At 41.7% G+C, this 19,986-nt stretch overlaps 4 protein-coding genes across 7 annotated transcripts in view; 2 read left to right on the forward strand and 2 right to left on the reverse strand.

Moving 5' to 3' along the window:
• app (Palmitoyltransferase app) overlaps positions 1-11,947 on the forward strand; it is a 52,564-nt gene extending 40,617 nt beyond the window's left edge. Inside the window, exons 5-12 of one of the 3 annotated variants that reach the window (XM_064691252.1) lie at positions 1,092-1,252; positions 1,752-1,936; positions 3,926-4,037; positions 4,107-4,261; positions 4,325-4,446; positions 4,515-4,716; positions 5,043-5,178; positions 10,426-11,947. In XM_064691252.1, coding sequence (XP_064547322.1) covers positions 1,092-1,252; positions 1,752-1,936; positions 3,926-4,037; positions 4,107-4,261; positions 4,325-4,446; positions 4,515-4,716; positions 5,043-5,178; positions 10,426-11,336 — 1,984 coding nt within the window. In that variant the 3' untranslated portion in view covers positions 11,337-11,947. Of the gene's footprint in view, positions 1-1,091; positions 1,253-1,751; positions 1,937-3,925; positions 4,038-4,106; positions 4,262-4,324; positions 4,447-4,514; positions 4,717-5,042; positions 8,163-10,425 lie in introns of those variants that run through there. The other 2 variants (XM_064691251.1, XM_064691253.1) reach the window with 2 other exon arrangements.
• An 874-nt stretch (positions 11,948-12,821) lies between these two features.
• LOC135434630 (cell death-inducing p53-target protein 1) lies at positions 12,822-16,657 on the reverse strand. 2 transcript variants are annotated; one of them, XM_064691262.1, is made up of 3 exons: positions 16,564-16,657; positions 13,725-14,054; positions 12,822-13,656 (listed from the first exon to the last, which is right to left on the reverse strand). In XM_064691262.1, the coding sequence occupies exons 2-3, from the start codon at positions 14,006-14,008 to the stop codon at positions 13,551-13,553; spliced, it is 390 nt and encodes a 129-aa protein (XP_064547332.1). In that variant the 5' UTR covers positions 14,009-14,054; positions 16,564-16,657; the 3' UTR covers positions 12,822-13,550. The 2 variants fall into 2 exon arrangements, with proteins under 2 accessions (XP_064547332.1, XP_064547333.1); XM_064691263.1 differs by having other exon boundaries at positions 13,725-14,029; positions 16,564-16,652.
• Positions 16,658-16,964: 307 nt separating this feature from the next.
• Asciz (ASCIZ zinc finger protein) lies at positions 16,965-18,321 on the forward strand. Its single transcript, XM_064691258.1, has one exon. It carries the CDS (start codon positions 16,993-16,995, stop codon positions 18,274-18,276), a length of 1,284 nt encoding a protein of 427 aa, XP_064547328.1. The 5' UTR covers positions 16,965-16,992; the 3' UTR covers positions 18,277-18,321.
• Positions 18,317-19,959, reverse strand: rasp (protein-cysteine N-palmitoyltransferase Rasp). The gene has a single exon (XM_064691257.1). The coding sequence runs from the start codon at positions 19,928-19,930 to the stop codon at positions 18,443-18,445; it is 1,488 nt and encodes a 495-aa protein (XP_064547327.1). The 5' UTR covers positions 19,931-19,959; the 3' UTR covers positions 18,317-18,442.
• Positions 19,960-19,986: the final 27 nt, after the last annotated feature.

A 19,986-nucleotide genomic window follows, 5' to 3' on the forward strand; every position in this document is an offset into this window, starting at 1 on the left:
CATTGTCAGCGATTTGCCAGCTGAATGCGAGGGAAAACATTTTCTGAATGCTTTCCCGTTGCGGATATGTGTGTGTATGTGTGTGTGTGTGTGACTATGTGTGCTTATGGAAGGTGTGAGGTGGGAGGGTCGCTTCGCCATTGTCATGACAAATGTATTTAACTATTTTATTTTCGGTTAGTTTTGCTGACGCTCATACATTCGACTGGCCCCAAAATGCAGTTGCAATTCAAAGCTGAGCTCTGGGGCTTGTCACACATTATTTTCATTATGCTCAGGTCCCTTGCGGCGTGCGTGTGCGTGTGTGTGTGTGTGTGTGTGTGTGTGTGTGTGAACTGCTATTCACAAATCGGTGGCACGCATGGACAGCATTATGTTGCGATGCTGGGCAGCAACATCATTGTCGCAAAGCGTTCCACAACAATTCCCGCTGGTTTACACATGCTTCGTGCCACAGTTGACTTATTTTTGGCGCCAGGACGACGCTCAATGGAATTCCCTTGTTGCATATTTGTGCGGGCGAGCGGCATTTGGGGCATTGCCAAAACTCTCTCGAGTTATTTGCATGCATCTTTGAGCACAGCAAGCCGCCCCATACCACAAAAATTGGCTGTGCCACTTTAAGACAAGGCTTTAGTCGGAATATACATGCAAGTGAAGCCTAGAACTAGTTTTAATAAATGCCAATTTTAACTGGAACACACTCTTGCAAATATTCGTGTTATAGAAAAAGTGTTCCTTAACCCGTATTTATTATTGATTCCCATGACAACATGCCAATCAATCAGTCGTGTCCCAGTCTTTCTGCATTAACTTTTTCAATTTGCTGGTGTCTTTAGTTCGTATAGTCTTCGAGTTATGTTTTCGTTATATTGCAATTAAAGAAGATATCACAAACAAGGCTTGCCCTGCCTATGATATATATTTTAATTCCCTTCCTCTTATAATCTTGCATCGACTCAGCTGTAGACCCAATCAAGAATATCTGCTTACACTTAATAAGCGATGCATCCCTCTGCCTGTTAAATGTCTATACCCTTTTTTTTTTTAGCACAAATAATTAACTGTCTCTTGCAATATCTTGTTTATAGCTGCCCTTTCCTGGCCGAACGCATCAATCCAGTCATACCCATTGTGGGCGCCGTTTTATACTTCTTCACGATGAGCTCGCTGCTGCGCACAACCTTCACGGATCCTGGCGTTATACCGCGTGCCTCGAACGATGAGGCCGCCTATATTGAAAAGCAAATTGGTGAGTACTCCGCCCCTAGTCCTCGATTCCCTTGCTTGTCCACGCAAAAAAAGCGAATGTGGACAAGGTCGTTTTGCCTGTTGAATGGCTCATGACTTGCCACGCCCACAAACCAACAGACAAACAAAACACACACACACACGTGCATTTATTCATTTGTATATATTTGTTTTCACTTCATTAAGTTGGCGAGTGTGCGCGAGTGTGTGTGTGTGTGGCCCCACATAAAAAGTAATGAGCGTGTCCTGACACAGAGAGCGGCAAAAAAGAAAATATGCATGAAAATCATCAAAGCCAACGCTATGCTGCCTTTACCCTAATGAGTCGATGTTGTTGTTGTTGTTGTTGCTGGAAAATATTTTAAAACGCGAAAACTTTTTGCTTTTTTCTCACCCTTTTGCACTTGCATGTCAACAACGACTTTGTCGCTGTCGCTGTGGCTGCTGATGCTGCATTTCCGACGCCGTCGCAACGCGCACATCCATTTCCGCTTGCGCAGAAGTGCCAAACTCGCTGAACAGTCCCACATACCGGCCGCCGCCCCGCACCAAGGAGGTGCTCGTCAAGGGCCAGACTGTTAAGCTGAAGTACTGCTTCACCTGCAAGATCTTCAGACCGCCGCGCGCCTCGCACTGCAGTCTCTGCGATAATTGTGTGGACCGCTTCGATCATCACTGTCCCTGGGTAAGTAAAATTGAGCCCTGTCTGCCTGCGTGTGTGTGTGTGTGTGCCAAGCCGCCAATGTGGGCCAACGAAAAGAACTTTCACTTTTCGGCTATGCCCACCCGCCGGCGGCGCTGACTTTAACCCAATTCCTGCCCCAACTGCTGAGGTTGCTGAGAAAATAATTTCCACAGCGCGTGCCTTGACTGGAATGCTCTGCAAAGGCTGGCCGACCACAGCAGCTATGCCAAAGCCACTATCCACCCAAACAAATTCAAACAGTCGCCCCGTCGAGTACTACCCAATTTTGAGGGGGCGAGTGTTTTTTCTTTCTTCTTCTCTATTTTTCACTGTCGTGCAGGCGGCACAAAATGCGAATTCCCCGCGTGCGCCTAAAAGATGCAACAAGATGTGGCGGGTGGTGGACCGAACAAACAAACCGCTGCACACAAAGCACAAATACACACACACATGCACATATACACACTTTTATACTCATACTTAAGTAGCCGCACTCTGTGTATGTGTATGTGTGTGTGTGTGTGTGAGCGAGTGTGTTTAAGGGGCATGTTGCATTAAGTGCAACGCGCTTTTTCAGGCCACATTGGCGTCGTTGTTCTTATACCCTCTTAAATAAATAATTGGATGCCTATCTTCAAGTCATTTACTGCAGCTGCTTTGTTAGTTTTTTAATTAATCCTAGAATCTAATAGCTTTTAATATGGCCAGTCCGCAAATTGTGTGCATCCTTTCATTTAATCTTTACATTGGCTAAATGGCATTATCAGCCAAATGTTTGACAACAAGATAAGTAGCTTACATTTTTGACAAGCAGTTTCCATTAATAATGAATAGGCAAACGAAAATGATTAAACGTCATTTTAAAGTGGCTGTTAACTTTGTAATAACTTTTAACTCAGTTAGTTATCCCTCGGTTTATGTCCAGCACAAAAATTCAAATTTAAATTAAAGTATGTGGTAAAGAAGTATTTTGAACTGGAATCGGCTTGTAACCGAAATTTGAATTCTATTTTTCATTTTTTACTATGAGCCGCGCCTAAAACCAAATCTGTTGTCAAAAAAAAAAACTAAGCCGAAACCAGAACGAATCATTTAAAAAAAAAGCTTTTGAGGACTTAGCCCCAAAGCATAAACAAAACACCTTCATAACATTTCTACCATATTTGGTAGCTGCCAATTTTGGGTAATGTTCAAATCTAGCCCGATTCTTGTATATGAAAATGTCTAAAGCTTGCAATATTTTCAGTACAACGGGCGGTTGTAAATGAAAATTAAAATTGATTTATAGAAAATTAATTATTATTATTAACTATTATTAGTAAAAATATAAATAAGTTCATTAAAAAATTGAATAATTTATAACATACCTTGGCTTGAATAAAAACTAGAGTTCAAAGACGTGAAAAGCCAGCTTCATAAACCGAGCCTGAGGCAAGAAGTTCTTCGAAAGCGTCGTCCTATTAGAAACATATATTAACAATGTTAATAAAACTTTATAAAAATAAATTTAAGGCTAAAATGTAGGGTACCTGCAAGACGACTCCCTTTAGAGCTTACAGCATTCTCTCGCTGCTTTAGTTGGCACCACCCATCGCTGAAGAGTGGGTTTTGAATTTTTCATTTGCTGGCGCTGCGGCGAACGCGTTTCGCTCGTTCGGATGACCCGACCCAGCCCAGCCCAGCCCACGCCGCGCCGTTGGCTTCATTATGAGCATGTTGGAGCTGCTGTCAGCGCTGAAGGTCGCCTCGTGCCTGGTGCCATTTGGGCCTTAAAGCAGCGAGTGGTGTTGCTTGAAATTGAGGCATTTCTCGGCGGTGCACAGCGCGTAATTTCATTTTGGGCGCTAATTATATCGCACGGCCCATTAAGGGCGTGCGGCGTGCGGCCTGGGCCGCTGAAAGGGCAATTAACCTTATTGTGTGAATGCGCATTATGCAGAATTTAAAAAGAGAAATTATCAATTAAAAAAAAAATTTGTCTCTTTGCAGGTGGGAAATTGCGTTGGCAAGCGAAATTATCGGTTCTTTTATTTGTTTCTAGTCTCACTGGCATTTTTAGCCGTATTTATATTCTCGTGCTCTGTGACGCATTTAGTTTTATGTGAGTATACTGCATAATATATATATATATAATAAACCGATTAATCCATTTATATATATATATGTAAAGTGATGAAAACGGAACCGGAGGTCTTCGTAGTAATAAAGAAGGCGCCCTTCACTGTGATTGTTGTGTTCATTTGTTTCTTCTCCATTTGGTCGGTGATTGGACTGGCTGGCTTTCACACATATCTGACCACCAGCGATCAGACAACGAATGAGGATGTAAGTGCTAGCTCCATCAATCCCAATACCCTATCCCTAATAAACTCCTTCCGTCGCTTGCAGCTCAAGGGCTCATTCTCCTCCAAGGGCGGGCCGCGCACTCAAAATCCCTATTCACGCGGCAACATTTGCCTCAACTGCTGCCATATTCTGTGCGGCCCCATGACACCCTCGCTGATTGACAGGTAAATTAATGTCTTGGCAAATTTGCATCATTTGCTAACCACACTCACACACACGCACACACACACAGGCGCGGCGTTGCCACGGATGAGTACATACAGCAGATGCATCATTCCAGTCCGCGTCATGCGCTAAGCGATGTCATCAGCGCCTCGCAAATGGTCACCACAGCGCAGCCCATGCTGGGCAACGTGGCGGGCATTGCCGGTGCCGGCGGCGGCGTAAGCATTGGTGCTGTCGGTGCTGAGCTAAAGCCGCGCTTCTACGATGAGGTAAGTGGCCAAAGCTGCACAGCAATACGAGCACGTCCATTAACTCCATCCAAGTCTAAATCTAAAACTAAATCTAAATGTCTCGGCACCTGTGCTTGCTTATCAATTATCAAAACTCAATCTCTCCTCTCTCTCTCTCGTACGATGAACTTCTGTGCACCTCATATTTGACGCTCTGTTCTTTCCACATCTTCTTTTTTTGGTTTTTTGATCGATATTCATTCTCGTTAAATATATATATCTATATATAAACACCAATATACAACAACAACAACAACTACAATCAACCACATCATCAATCACATAATAACACCGACAACAATCAGTCGAATCCCTCCTCTTCGACGTTGGAGAGCAATGGGGTAGCCGCCGCATCTGGTGGTGGTGGTGCAGTCAACGGCCATGGACATGGCCTCGGGAATGGCTTTGATCGTCCGCCCAGCTACGATATGCTCCAAAACGGTAAGTCCAAGTCGCGCAGGCAGCAGCATCAACGCTGCTCGCTCCAGACACTGCTGCCCGCCAGCGCACAGCACCAGTTTAAAGCCAACAAACACAAACAACTCAAACACCAAACACACAACCATCAAAGCCAACAACACACACACACACATCCACACCAACAACAACCACATCAAAAGCAACAGCTTTTGGCCGCCGAACTGCAGCTACATCTGCAGCAGGAGGCACTCGCCAGCGGATTGGCCACGCCATCTTCTGCGCAGCGCTCGCCGGCCTCCTCCTCGTACCGGCTGAATCTGAAGCGGTCGCTGCATCTGCCGCTGACGCCGTCGTACGATGCACGCAACTCGCCGCTGCCCCTGTTGCATCATCATGTTCACGCACAGCAGACGACGGCCATTGGCAGCGTGTCGGCGGCGGCGAGCGGTGGCAACGGCGGCTCTTCATCGTCGACGACAACAGCGCCCACCTCCGCCTCGTTGGCAACGGCGCCGGCGCTGGCACCACGGCGACCCTCGACACTGCAGTTACAGGCCAGCGCCGCGATCTCGGCCAGCAACAGCACGGTGACCATGATACAGACATCGGCGCCGCAGCCGCCGGCGCCCAGCGACTACAAGTACTTCTCCCCGCAGCGCGTTAGCAATTATCCATTTCCGAAGCAGGCGCGCAGCATGCGCCGCCAATCCACACAGTCGGTGGACTCGCAAAAGGTTAATATTGCCGGCTATCATCCGCTGCCGATGCGTACGCGCTACAAGCACCAGGAGGTGATGTTCGAACTGAAGTCACCGACCAATCGGCTGACCATTCGTGAGTGCGACTTTGGCGGTGGCGGCGAACCCTGCGACGACGATCAGTCGATCAAGGACAGCCAGATCTTTCGTGTTAGTAAACGAAATCTTTATATGAATCACCGATCGCCATGGAAGGAGCGCGATCGATACTCGAACCTGTACGAGTACTCGTTCAACATTGATCTCAATTCGATTATCGAGGATGCCGCGGGCAGCGACTCGTCCTAGTACGCAGCTCCTCGAATCTCCCAAGCAAACACTGCCGCTGGCTGTGACCGCCATTTGGTTGCAGTCGACACTGACTACATTGATTGGTTGTTAAACGCTGTACGCTCTAAGGGATGTCCCCGTGCTGGGCTCTTGGCAGTATGCCTCCGATTCCTACTGCTGCCAGGCTCCGGCTAGGTATGCTGTTCGGGCAAAAGCAATTCACAATAGTTAGACCGTAACGCACGGATTTTGCAAGAAAAAACCAAAAAAAAAATTAAAATTAATATAAAACAAAGAGTTTTTCAAATCGAAAAATTTGCTATATAGTCTGATGACATGCATATACGTATATATGTGTATAACTTTTTGGTTAATACCCAACACTGGCTTTGTCAATTTCACAATTGGCTTCCGCGACGCGCTTTTTATAGGGTATTTGATTTACGGTAGTTCTAGTTGGAATTGAATTTTTATTTTGCACGCGTAGTTGCAGCTCAGATGTCGCGTTTCTGTTTTTTTCTAAAATTTTGGACACCCAGCAACCAACCCCTGCCCCCTGGTAGAACCCGACCCAGACCTAAACCCGCAAAATAAAAAAAAAAAACGAATAGAATAAAAAAAACTTGGTTCATACAAACTTTTGCGTTTATGTAGCACCTATATATCATAGGCGAGCCACGCTGGAGCACCGCATTCGCACCCGCAACAGCGGAGCGCCAGTGTGGCCATATATTTTCAGTTGTCGCAGCAATTAACACTGACACACACACACACACACAGACACACACACACAGACACACACACACAGACAGACACATACACACTTAAATGTTGAAAGTCCATATCCCGACGCCGCCACCTCCAATAGTAAATAAATTATACCAAAACCAAAACGAAAACGAAAACGAAAAACTATTTAAGAGCAATGCATTTTAAAGACACTTGCATGTTGAACTCGGTTCGTAGTTGATTGAGATTTTTATTTATTAAATATATATATACAGATATATTTATATACATCTGTAAAAAGAATTGTGGCAGTCACTTGTGCAATTTAGTTGATATTTATTTTTTAAGGTTTCAACTAAATGAAGTCGAAGAAAACGCAATTAAAACTTAGCAAACAATTTATAAAAATAGCCAAACAACTGCCATTTATTGAGAAAACCACGTTCTGTTCAAAATGTATGTTCAGTTGTATTAACAACAAAAACAAAATAAATATACTTGTAAAAGCAATTTGGAAAATCAATTAGAATTTGATATGTGTAGTGTTGTATAACAATTTTAATAGATCTGTAATTTTAAAAGCAATTAACAAAACTCTAGTCGAAACCAACTAAATGATGCATTAATGCCAAATGCATGCAATAATATTGGATAATTATTAGGTTTAACAAATTGCCAAGTGACTGCAAATATGTCATTAAAACATATATGTTAAAACTGAGAGACAAATATTTATACATCAACTAGTTATAAATGTTAAAGAGAGAGAGAGAGCACGAACTCTGGCCTATAGGACGAAACAGCATGGAATTACTTAGATTCGAGCTGCTTTTGTTTATGGCCAGCGGGGGTTGCTCGGATTTTAAGTGAACAACAAAAATTCAATAGAACAATAAGTCAGCTTACTGTAAAACGGACGGCGCACTAGCAGCTCGTGCCCAGTCTTTAAGGCTATTAATGTTACGCATTAACAATATATTATATATATTATATATACATAAATGAGTTCCTTTTAGCAATGGAAGAGTTATAAAAATGTATACATATGTATGTTGAAAATGTTCAGATCATGCGTGTTGAATAATACATATAGTATATATACATATACATATATACTTACGTATGTGCTAATGTATGTTATAATAAACTGCTGATACACATACACACACACACACATACAAACATAAATATATAATTATACTTAAATGTTGGGCAATAAAATGTACTCTAGCGTATCTATGAAAACAATTGAAATGTTAAGGAATTACAAAACAAACACACACACACACACACACACACCCATATACAAACAACTACTATCTATGTATACACTTAGCGGTGAGATAAACTTTGTGTGCGCACTGTGCAAACTTCATTGCAAACGTTTTTAACGTCAGAAAGAAGGCTTGGAATCAAAATCAGCCAAAATAATAATAATATCAAAGGCGTGAATGTGGCTAACAAATGTTTGTTAATGAATCCGGAAACTGAAATCGGTTTTCCCCTTAAACCAGCCTTCCAAAGCGAGAATCTGGCGAGTTCACAGCATTTATTTAACAGGACCAAACAGAAAGCCTTTGTAATACCTTGAAAAGTTCAATCGTCACGCTTTCACATTTCCGAGACGGAAGATAGAAAAGCGATAGAGGAGAGCAAGCCTACAACTTTTATTTAACTGGATGCACGTTTATATTTATATGAGAAGAATGTTGCGAGAGTGAAGATCAAGTATACACACACAAGACAACACACACACACACACGTACACTTACACACAATCAAACACTCAGCCACATGCACACATTGTGGCAAACTGTAATGCACAGTGGCTAATCACAGGGGACGCCATTTTGTAAAGTTCTTCGCGCTTCTTCTTCCTTCCACTTCGCTGCCAATCGCCGCCATGTTTGAGTTTCCATTTAGCGTGATATCATTTCGCATGAATTCAAATTGCCGGCGCGCCGTACACAAGCAGACGCACTTACCTTATTCTATTCTACCCGAGTACCCGAAATACCGAACAATAGTTTGCAAATACATGATTTTCTCTTGGTTATGCACATACACACACCCATACACTAATGCCAAACTCTTTTTTATGTCTTTCAATACAACTTGTGACTCTACGGGAAAAAACAAAAAAAAAAAAAAAAAACAAAAAAATCGAACCATAAAACTTTTTGTGTCTTGATATTTATCAACTCAAAAATAATAACAAATTGCAAACAAATCAAAATTGCAACTAAAACTAAATGCAATTGAGTGAAAGCTTTCCAGGGCCGCTTAATACTAGAGTAAAACATAAATGCCTCATGCTATATGCCTCAATTGGGTGAGTTGCCTCCACAACACAAAAGTAATAAATAAAAAAACAAATAAAAATAAAATAAAATACAAAAAACCCTTTTTCTGTTGTACTTATGTAATGGTAAAAAATATAAAATTCAATTAACAACGCTTACGACACTTATTTCAAAAGCAAAGATTTTGCTATATTTCCGATCTTTGCCTCTTTTTCATTTTGTGTAGCGCAATTAGCTAAAGATACTTGTAAACAAAAAGCGTTCGAATACCCTGTACAAACTATAATTTTCAAGCTGTCTTTTTGTTGCTTAGCCTTTTCTTCTTTTACAAAATGCCCCAATTCACAAGAATTGTTTATGATTTGGTTTAAAAACAAAACGAAACAAAAGAAAACAATCCAAGCCCAACAACATTGCGCATATCGTAAAGACAGACCTCTACACAGATCTCGACTCCCAGCGATTTTTCATCGTACATTCTTTAGCAATCAATTTTTAATTTTCTATGTGTGTATTTTAAATATTGGCATATTGAAATTTCTATAACTAATTGTATACACAAAATTGTTGAAGCATGTTTTGGAATTGTTTCATCTATTTCAATTGGCACCGCATACAAAATTCATATTGGTTACAAAAACAAAACAACAAAAAATACAAAATAAACACAAATCATAGCTCATCAATTTATACCCTATCATTATTGCCATTGGCTATTTATTAATTTAAGCGATTATCAAATTGAATTATGTATTCTTAATTATGTTAATACCCAGGTGGCCAACAAGGATTCCACTTCGCCGGGTTCATCCGTTTAACTTCCATATAATTTAATTTGTTTGAGTTGTTTTGTGCATTGGTTATAGACTGTTTAATTTTTAATTCGCCGCCTTTTCAGCATTTACAATTGTTTGCATATTTAAATAGTTTGTAAAACCAGCAGATAACCACCACAAAAAAAAAAAAACGAACCACAAACCACGCCCACAGTGTACACTAGCGAAAACTATTCCAAAAATTACAATACGAATTTTTAATTAGTTGTCGAATTTGCTGTAATGATAGTTTTAACATTTTAAATGTTTCACATTAATTATGTATGCAATTTTTATATATATATCAGAAAAACGAAAAACAAAAGATGAAAGCAAGAATAATTTTGCACTAATCGTGCGCCCACGCGCAACGTTTCAATATCTCGTTCGCAGGTAATTCCAATAGTCTAGCCCAACTCGTTGACAACGAGATACCTTTGGCCCAGATGGACATGCCAGCCTATACACAGCCGACGGCCACACAGACGCGTCAGTTCCGGCACCACAAGCAGCGGCAGCTGTCCAATGGCGCCTCAGCAGTCGCTGATTTGGCCTATGAGAATCAACTGGCCGCAGCCGGCAGCGAGGATGAGCTGGACAATGCGGATGTCGTTGTGGTCGGCGGCACGGAGGTTGTTGCTGCGGTGGCAGCCATTGCGGCCTCCAGCAAGGCGCGTGAGATGCGCAACCGCAATCGCAGTGGCAGTTACAGCAATCTGTTCGACGTCGACTTCGACGCGGCGCTGGTCAACTCGCCTCTGGGCGACAACCACAAGGCCTCTGCGGGCGCCGCTCTACTAGCGGCTGCCATGAGCGGGGACCAGCACGCGCTGGCCAAGTCCGTCTCACAGACAGAGAACATGTACAGCAATGTGCCCCAAGTGGCGGTCTCGCCGTCCACAGATGCCGCCCTGCACGTCTATTCGAACATCATCGACGAACAAGCTCAGCAGCAGCAGCAGCAGCGGCAACAACTACAGCACAGCGAACAGCTCCAGGCGACCGCTGTGCTATCCTCGACGCTGCTCAGTGACGATCTCGACCTGGACGATCCAGTGAGCGCTTCGTTTGTGGGCGGCGGTGGCGTCCACGGCCATGGGCATGGCCAGCGCATGTCAGCAGGCGACGGCGCCGAGCAGGCCAAGTCCGCGGATAGGCTGCGCATGCTGCACGACACAACAATGATTGACACTGCGCTCGATCTGGACAGCTTGGACGGCTCGAGCATGGGCAACAGCTCGCAATCGTGCTTGGTGAAGACAGCCAAGGCGACATCCAATTCCAATGGCGTGGCCATTGTCTAAGCTCAGCTGCAGTCATTAGACGGCGTATACCCTGTAAATAGCCAAGTAATTGTAATTGTGCTTCAGCTTTTTAATTAGGCGACCCAAGGCGATCTGGCAGCAGGAGAGAGTATTATTAAGCCTAATACTTGATCGGTTCTTGTGTTTTTCTGTAATTTTAACTTTAGGTTTGATGTGCGCACACTTTAAATATCAACCTATCAAGAAGCAACTAAAATATTACCTTAAGGCGTTACGCATTCATAAATATATAAATAAACAGTTAATGAAATAAACAATTAAAGCAAACAAGTACATTAACATTATACAAAACGAAAGAAAACAAAAAATGGTGAACAATGTTAACAATTCAAATGCATTAAAAATGAATGAATAAATCCATACTATATTATTAACTGAAACTGTTTATACACAACACACGCGCATTCATGTAAAGCAAACGTATATACATATAGACATATATATATATATATATATATACACATACGTTGTATATGGTTAGTTATAGCATATATAATTTTTGTATATTTAAGTTTTTACAAATGGCAACGACGAGCGTATTTTCCGTTCTACAGAGTTTATTACGATTTTCTGTAATAGCAAAAACAAAATACAAATACAAACGGAAAATTCCATGCAATATCTTTGTATGTAAATCATGTTAAAAATAAATATATTTAATATTATTAAAAAAAAACAGATTAAGTACACCACAAGAAATGTTAACAGCATGCGAGACAAAGAACAGTGTAACGTATTTAATGTTTATTTACATAATATAATATACTATACCATGTATTTCAAATCAAGAGTATGTGCGTGGTGTACAATGTTATCTGAACATATAAATCGAGGTATAGAATATGACAACATGTTAAAAGAAGAGTATGTTATGCAAAACTAACGAACTACAATTATACAAAGAATACAATTTATAAATAGAAAACATGAAAATTCCTCGACTTTCTATCGGGTATTCGGGCAAAAGCTTTGTGGCTTACCAAAAGTGATTTAAAAAATCGCAAAATAGAATCCATCTAGAGAAAAAGCCACAAACTAAGTGGCTTATTTAAGCTGATTCACTAATTTCTTCATGATTTATTCATATATAAGTAAATTGACTACACCAAGGTCTATTCCCGGTTCTAGCTCAGAATTCCACTTTGTTTTTTACAGTGAACCTTACCCTAAGCAAGCCATAAAAAAAAGTTGTTTGGTTAAACATATTATACACCCTTGATCCCATTCATTGCATATTAACATATTTGCTGCGAAAAATTGTGGACAGGAATCAAATTTGGCCCTAATCTTGTACAAGTAAACATATACTGCTTGCAATATTTAACCACGGGCAATTGTAAATCCTTATTAAATTATTTCAAAAAAGTTTTAAAAATTCATGACAAACCAAAGCGGGCAGCCGGTTCGAACCGCGAAACGAACCATCCACCATTTTTTTGGGCATGAAGCGGTGATTTCTATATATTTGATTTTTAGATTTTATTATTAAAAAATTAGAAGACATATTACATGGATATTATTGATCGGTTGATACATAAACAAATATGCATATGCCTTTAATGGTATAAAGTGTGCAATTTCGCGTGAAGACTTTCTCAAGTACATTACAAAAATATTTGTACATTTGCTGTCTTTTCGTAAAATTACAATGTATTGTGTCTGCAGCATTGGAAAATGAATTTCTACATTTATATTTAATTGTTATACCAGTCAATTCTCAAAAAGAAACAAACTGAACTTGAATTTAGGATGACATTGCAGGATTTCATTTATCTTCGAAGCACAACAATTTTTCGAACAAATATTTACATAAATATTAAGATTCAATATTCGGTATTAGAAGCTGCCAAACATATGTGTTCCGATCGTGAATTTACATAACTAACATATTTACTAGATTATTCGGATTTAAATCAGCAAATCATGTATGCTGGCTTACAATTTTGAGAAAATTAATGGTAAACTTTAAATCATAATCAAGTTACCAATAAAGTGCATGGAGCTTGAGCAGTTAAGCAAGGATTAGCATAAGATTAGAGTTAAGCCCTTGCATTCCCTATGACCGTGAAATACAAGTGTTATTATTACAATTAAATAAAAAGGCAAAACACTCGCTTAAATTAAACACTCCTCCTCCCTCCATATGTATATCTGTGTCACGGTATGCATGGCAGCAGTTGCAGTTGCAGTAACTTATCGCCGGTAACGGCCCAAATACGCCTTGCAATTGGGGCACGTGTGATGCACATCCATGCAGTCGTCAATGCAACAAGGTATCAAGCAGCAGCCCAGCCAGCAACTGTAATTAACAAGGGTTCTCAGTTAGAAACAGTCAGCCATATATTAGTGAATGCCATTCGCACTTACCCAAGCAATGCAATTACAAAACCGGACAAATAGGCAATCATGCCCGGCTCCGTGCGTGTCGTCGACTCAATCTCTGCATGACACGAGGGGCATATCATGTGCGTCGAGGTGCGACCAATGGGTACCACTGTGGTCAATATGTTTGTCCCAACGGTTGCAGGCGCTGCAACTGGCGTATATGGACCAACTGGCTTCACCCCGCCAACTGCCTCCAAATATGACGGCGGTGCCGATGGCGGTGGAACGTATGTGAATGGTGGCGCATTGCCCGTGGATTTGCTCATGTTGTTAAGCGCTAAATAATTCTAAAAATGCACGTGATTAAAAGAGCTACAAGAATAACAAATTAATTAGCAATTTACAATAAACAATTAGCAGCCTGCAAAACCCCCAAACTGACTAGAGATTAGCTAAAAATAGTATATCCCATGTAGATGATTCATGCCACGGGCCAGAGAGCTAGGACCACCCACATTTATGGGCGCGCATTTCAAAATTATGTACACAAAACATCAACAGAGAGGAAGGCCAATATTTTGTACTCAAAGCTCACAGCTCGATAAATTGGCATAGTTTCAGAGCAGGCATAGACAACTGATGGATATGCTCTAGAGCAAGGCATGAGGTAGAATTCTCTATGTGATTTGTAAAGCAATTGAAGCTATATTTTTTTAAAAATGCAACAGACTGAAACTTGTCAAGTGAGCCTTGAAAGTATAAGGGTACATAAAGAACCATTATGTTCTAATTGAACGCTTTTCATTGGGCTTTAAGCAATTCATGTGACAATTTTAATTGAAATTTCCATTGACGGCACACAATGTATATAAAATATATATATATATATATATGTACATGCATCTATATACATGCCCATATGATGTGTTTGTTAATTTGTTTGTTTTGCTGACACGCGGCTACATCAATTAGCCACATCGTCAAGTATTGTTTACTTGTTGCGCTGATAAGAAACGTAAACGTACACACAATTCAGTAAAAAAATCATATTGCATATTGATAATTACGTATATGTGCCTGGCCTGTGGGTAATCAATATAAACGCCAAAATCTGATGGGAAGTTGACAACAAAAGCAACCACATTGAGCAGTTCCATTGGCAAACAGAGCTGCGGGAATGCAGCTTTCCCCAACCCAAACAGGCTTACGACAGCGGACTGGCAGCAAGTGGGCGCACAGAAACCGAACAGCAACCGCAACCGGAAGTATTGTGATCTGGGGCTTAGCAGAATCACATCAACCGGGCGCGCAATCAAAATGGAAATTCCATCAACTGTCAGATGATTAAAGGGTATTTAAGCAATCAGCACGGCCCGGGCAAGTACAAAATGAGCCCACATCAGCTCCAAAGCTTGTTCAATTCATTAGAATGTGCTAATGTCATTAGGCGAAGACGCAATTTCGCAATTTGAGTTTTGTTAGGCTTGACTTTGCTTATTTATTCTTTTGTTATTGACTCTAAATTAACCCATAATTACGACAAAGGCCAGCCAATATAATTCTATTTATAGCAGAAGTTTCTAACAAACATTTATTGCCCCCATTTCGCAACTGTGACGTCATTAAGAAAATAGCTAAAATTTAATCTGTTTCCGCTTGAACTCTGAAAATAGCCACATTTAGCTTGAAACTAGCCGAGTTGGCAACACTGGCAGTAGAAGAAGAGGACACATACATAAGTAAGGGACACATACATCATACAAACACTTTTATGCAAAAATAACAATTGAAGCTCTTTAATTAAAACTGCCTGCGTCATCCAAGCGAAGTTTGAGTAAGCGAAATAATCCTGAAGTTTCCCAAATGAAATTCTGATGCATACAATTACACATGGCGTGCAATTGTGCAATAAAAGTTTACCTATATATATATATATATATATAAATGTATGTGTGTATGTTAGATTGTATGTATATAACCATGGGAATAACTAATTCTCTAGTTGTCGGTTTTATCCCATGATGACAGCTACACGCAAATTAAGTTAAGAGCACATTACAAGCAAAGCTTTTGATCTCCTTTCAAGTTATAAATTTATATAAATAATAACAGTAATAAATCTATCTAAATATTTCATTTAAGAAACAGAAATATCGGGCATTGAGGGCAGAGTAAAGCGCTTGATTTAAACAGATGTTGCGACTGCCTCAAAGATGACGTAGTCGTGCTATAATCGGAGAGTATAGCAAGAGTATATGTATATGTATGTGAATATAGGTGTGTTTATGCTGTTGTGCAGCAAACATATTTTTAGCAATACATACGAAACAGGTGTATACATCAGAAATATCTAGATATGATGTAATTTTGGAAACTGTCTATGCCTATATTGTTATGCCTATATTGTTAAGTAAACTTGCAGCGAATTTCACTTTTTGCAGTGAAAAGTTAAAATTATACACATGTACATATGTATGTACATACACTAGCATCAAGCATTGCGAATGTGTTGGTAACGCTGCCACTTTTATTACGAGACGAAAATTAAAAACGAAATCATAATAAATAAACGAACAGTTCCCTCAATAAAACGGTACCGAAATAGAAAATAAAACACACACTCTACTTTACGCGTATCTATAGAGTCCAGCACAAGAAAAAAGTTCTACACAAGTATTTGTTTAAACATACGCATATACAAATACCATACACATGCATGTAAATAGGCATATGTATATTATATATGAATATTCACACAATTCATTTCGTACTGGCGGGAAGTTATTGAACACTCGCGACCTTCATATCGAGACTACTTGCCCTCATTACAATAGTTATATATATACATTTTTTAGTTTACGCAAATTTTCATTAGGTTTACCTTAATAATTTATTAAACCGAGCAAACTTTCGCACAACACGACGACGGCAGCACGCTAACTAGTGATGCAAAATATGCTCACACCAATCGACAGCTCGAAATATCGATATAAAAGGGTCAGGGTTGCATCAACGCCGATAATTTGGCGGAAATTTGTGGTCCATATTTAATTAGATTATCTTTCGTGTGTAAAATCTTATATATTAATTTTTTATATACATAAACCGCATTGCTTTATGTCTATAAGACGGCACACAAGATAACTAACCGTATTCTTTTAAATGCAGATGTAGATGCACCAAATAGAAACGTCTCGCATCCTCTAAGTAAGCCCGATAACAAACAAGTTTTGGTACTGTGGCAATCCTGCACATCTGTTTTTGTTATTGCAATTTTTATGGAATTGGAACAAATGTTTTTGTCGGGTCCATGTCATGTAAACACACGCCCGATATTAAGGAGCTGCTGCCGGTGCGCCAGTATCGCTGCGAACATTGCAGCGATCAGGTATTTGGCAATCAAAGTCACTATTACCTGCACCTGCGACGTCGACACAAGTTGACAGCTATAAAGAACGATATGGCCATATCAGCGTATCACTGTCCAGTGGAGAAATGTATTTATCATGCTCGGTGTGAGGGCGGCCGCGGCTTTGCGAATCTCCGATTCCTGCGGCAACACTACCAAAAAATCCACATGGCCAAGGAGTTTAAATGCACCGAATGTAACGAAACATTTTTACTCGCGCGACATTTAGAGAAGCATCAGTGCTGTTCGGTTTACCAATGCCCCGCATGCGAGCTCACATACACAAGCAAGGCGAGTCTCCAGACTCATATGCGTCGCAAGAACCACCTGGACACATCCAGCAGTAGTGATGTGACCAAGGAAGTGCCATCGTTGTCGTCAAAACTGGCAATACCTTCTTTGAAGTCATGGAAAAAGTTGCAGAAAAACTTGTCTAACGAGGAAAATCAATCCGCAAGCACAGGGGAAACGCTTAGCGATACTACTATAAATCTACCCGCCGTGGAACATATACCCCCAATGGACTCGCCTATGCAACCATCGTACTATTGCTTGCCAGAAATTGAGGTCCCATATGCCCTACAAACATCAACGCAGACTGAGGATAGCGTCGACATGGACGTTGCAATACAAACAGCAATAGATGTAGCTTTGAAAGAGCGTGCCAACGCCGCGAATGAGTTGTCTATGCCAAATTTTACAGTTGAGGAGGTCGAGCTACTTTTGCGCGACATGGAAACTCAAACCGACGATGTGGACCTTGATGGGATCGACATGAATAATGAAGTTCTGGTGCCCCTTATACGAAACATACAAACCCAAACGCTCGACAATAGGCAACACCAGGGCACAATGACGGAGCTTGACCTGGAGACGGAGACAGAGGCGCAACAAGAGGTAGGAAGTGCAACAAATCAAAACTATGCCGCTTACCAGGAACAGGAAACGATGTACGGGCCACAAAACTCGGCTCACATGCACACCCAGACTTGCGATGAGCTGTTCGAGGAACTCGGCCTGTCGCATATACAAACCCAAACGCATTGGCCCGATGGCCTTTACAATACGCAGCACACCCAAACTTGCGATGAAATAATGCTGGACGAGTTGCTGGAGAACTTTCAGTCTACTTGTACGCAAACCAGGTGGCTGGATTGGCAGGAAACCAATGGAACTGCCGACTGAGCACATTAATAAAATACAGATTTCTAATATATGAATCTTAACAAACTTTACCTGGTTTATGGTTCTCTTTCAGACTTATTTCACATTAATTGTATACAAAATAATAGCAGACATTTATCCAGTCTTATACATCAATTTTTGTGCAAGTATGTCATCTGTTATTAGTTTAGGTTGTTTTTAGCTTGTCCTTGCTGGTTCTGGTCAGCAGCAGTTCCGAGCATTGGAAGAAGCAGTAGCTGCAAAAGCTTAGCGCCAAATAGTTGCCCACTCCACTTAAGTAGGCGCCGCGCATCAGGAAACCTCCGATTTCCTGTCCGGCTATAAAGTACACATTGGAGAAGGCGGCGGGTATGAAGAGCTGTGTGGCCAGCAGCGCATGCAAACGTTGCGCGCCGGCAGAGCCAAAGTGCTGAAGCGACCACTTTTGAAATGCGGGCTTTGACACGAATGTCTTGTAGATCTTCTCCGCTGCCAGGCACACAAAATTGAGCACACTCCAGATGAGCACATAGGTGTAGCAGCCATGCCAAATGAACACAAATGCAAAGGTTAGCGCAGTGGCGCAGAGCTTGGCTGCTGCGGACGACTTTCTGCCGCACAGTTCGGCGTAAATGTGTTTAAAGAGGAACTCGTAGAGCCCCTCGTCAAAATACTTCCACATGTCCGAGTAGAAGTGAATGCGCCCGATGCAGCGGGGACGCTTTGGTGCCGCTATGCCGTCGTGCTCGGCAAAGGCAATGCCAAGTCCATACGTGATCACGTAGAATATAAAAAAGAACTGACCCATGAAATAGCCTGCAGCATGCTGCCAGAAAACCGACTCCATCATGGCTACCGCACGCACATCCCGCGTCATGTAGTGTATGTAGAAGTAGTGCAGGGCCCACTGCATTATCAGCCACCAAAAGGCGACACGCAGCAGGGCCACCAAAAATCTCCAACACTGCTGTGCGGATGACACTTCTCCAGCCGTGGATTGTTTGTTGAAGCGCTCATAGCTAATGAACGGTCCATAGGTGAGGCAGGGAAAGTACATGGTGTAGGCCAGGTAGTCAGGAATATTGCCGGTGCCAGTGCCCGTAAACGAGTAGCTGCAGCCGCGCAATAAGCTCCAGGAGAGGGTAACTATCAGTACGGCATACTCTGCATAGCCGACCGTGTCCAGCCACCATTGGCTGTTTTTCGCCACGTTGATGACCACGATCCAGGCAGCAGTCAGCAACCAGGTCAAAAGCTTTGACCGTCCCAGTTGCGCCACAAGATAATAGCTGAACAGCAGAGTGGCGAACATTGCCACCGATGTCCAGTGCATGTTAAGACCGATCGCCAGTGTGCATACTGCAACATGTCCATGACGACGCAGGCTCGGCCACTTCCATTGCGAGATGACACTCACGAGCGCATGCAACAGGTAGTACGGCCAGTATTTTGCAATAAAATCAGCAAAGTACTCCAATTCGTCATTGCTGTCGTCGCGCACCCTAACGCCGTCAGGCCGTTGCAGCAGGCTCCAGCCCTCGGCGAACTGAAACTCCGTCGAGCTTAGGATGCGATCTCGTAGCGCATAGATCTTATATAGTCCAATAACAATATAAACGATATATACACAAAAGTAGACAAGGATTTCGTATCGGTTTAATAAGCCGGCAGTCATTGCGGTATCGATAACAACGCACTGGTATCGATAGCGATGGGAGCGTGTCGTGTTCA

This window comes from Drosophila montana, unplaced genomic scaffold (assembly GCF_035044405.1).
Source record: "Drosophila montana isolate Dmon_TW-CO22-7 unplaced genomic scaffold, ASM3504440v1 contig_3438_1, whole genome shotgun sequence".
In the NCBI taxonomy this organism is placed as follows: domain Eukaryota; kingdom Metazoa; phylum Arthropoda; class Insecta; order Diptera; family Drosophilidae; genus Drosophila; species Drosophila montana.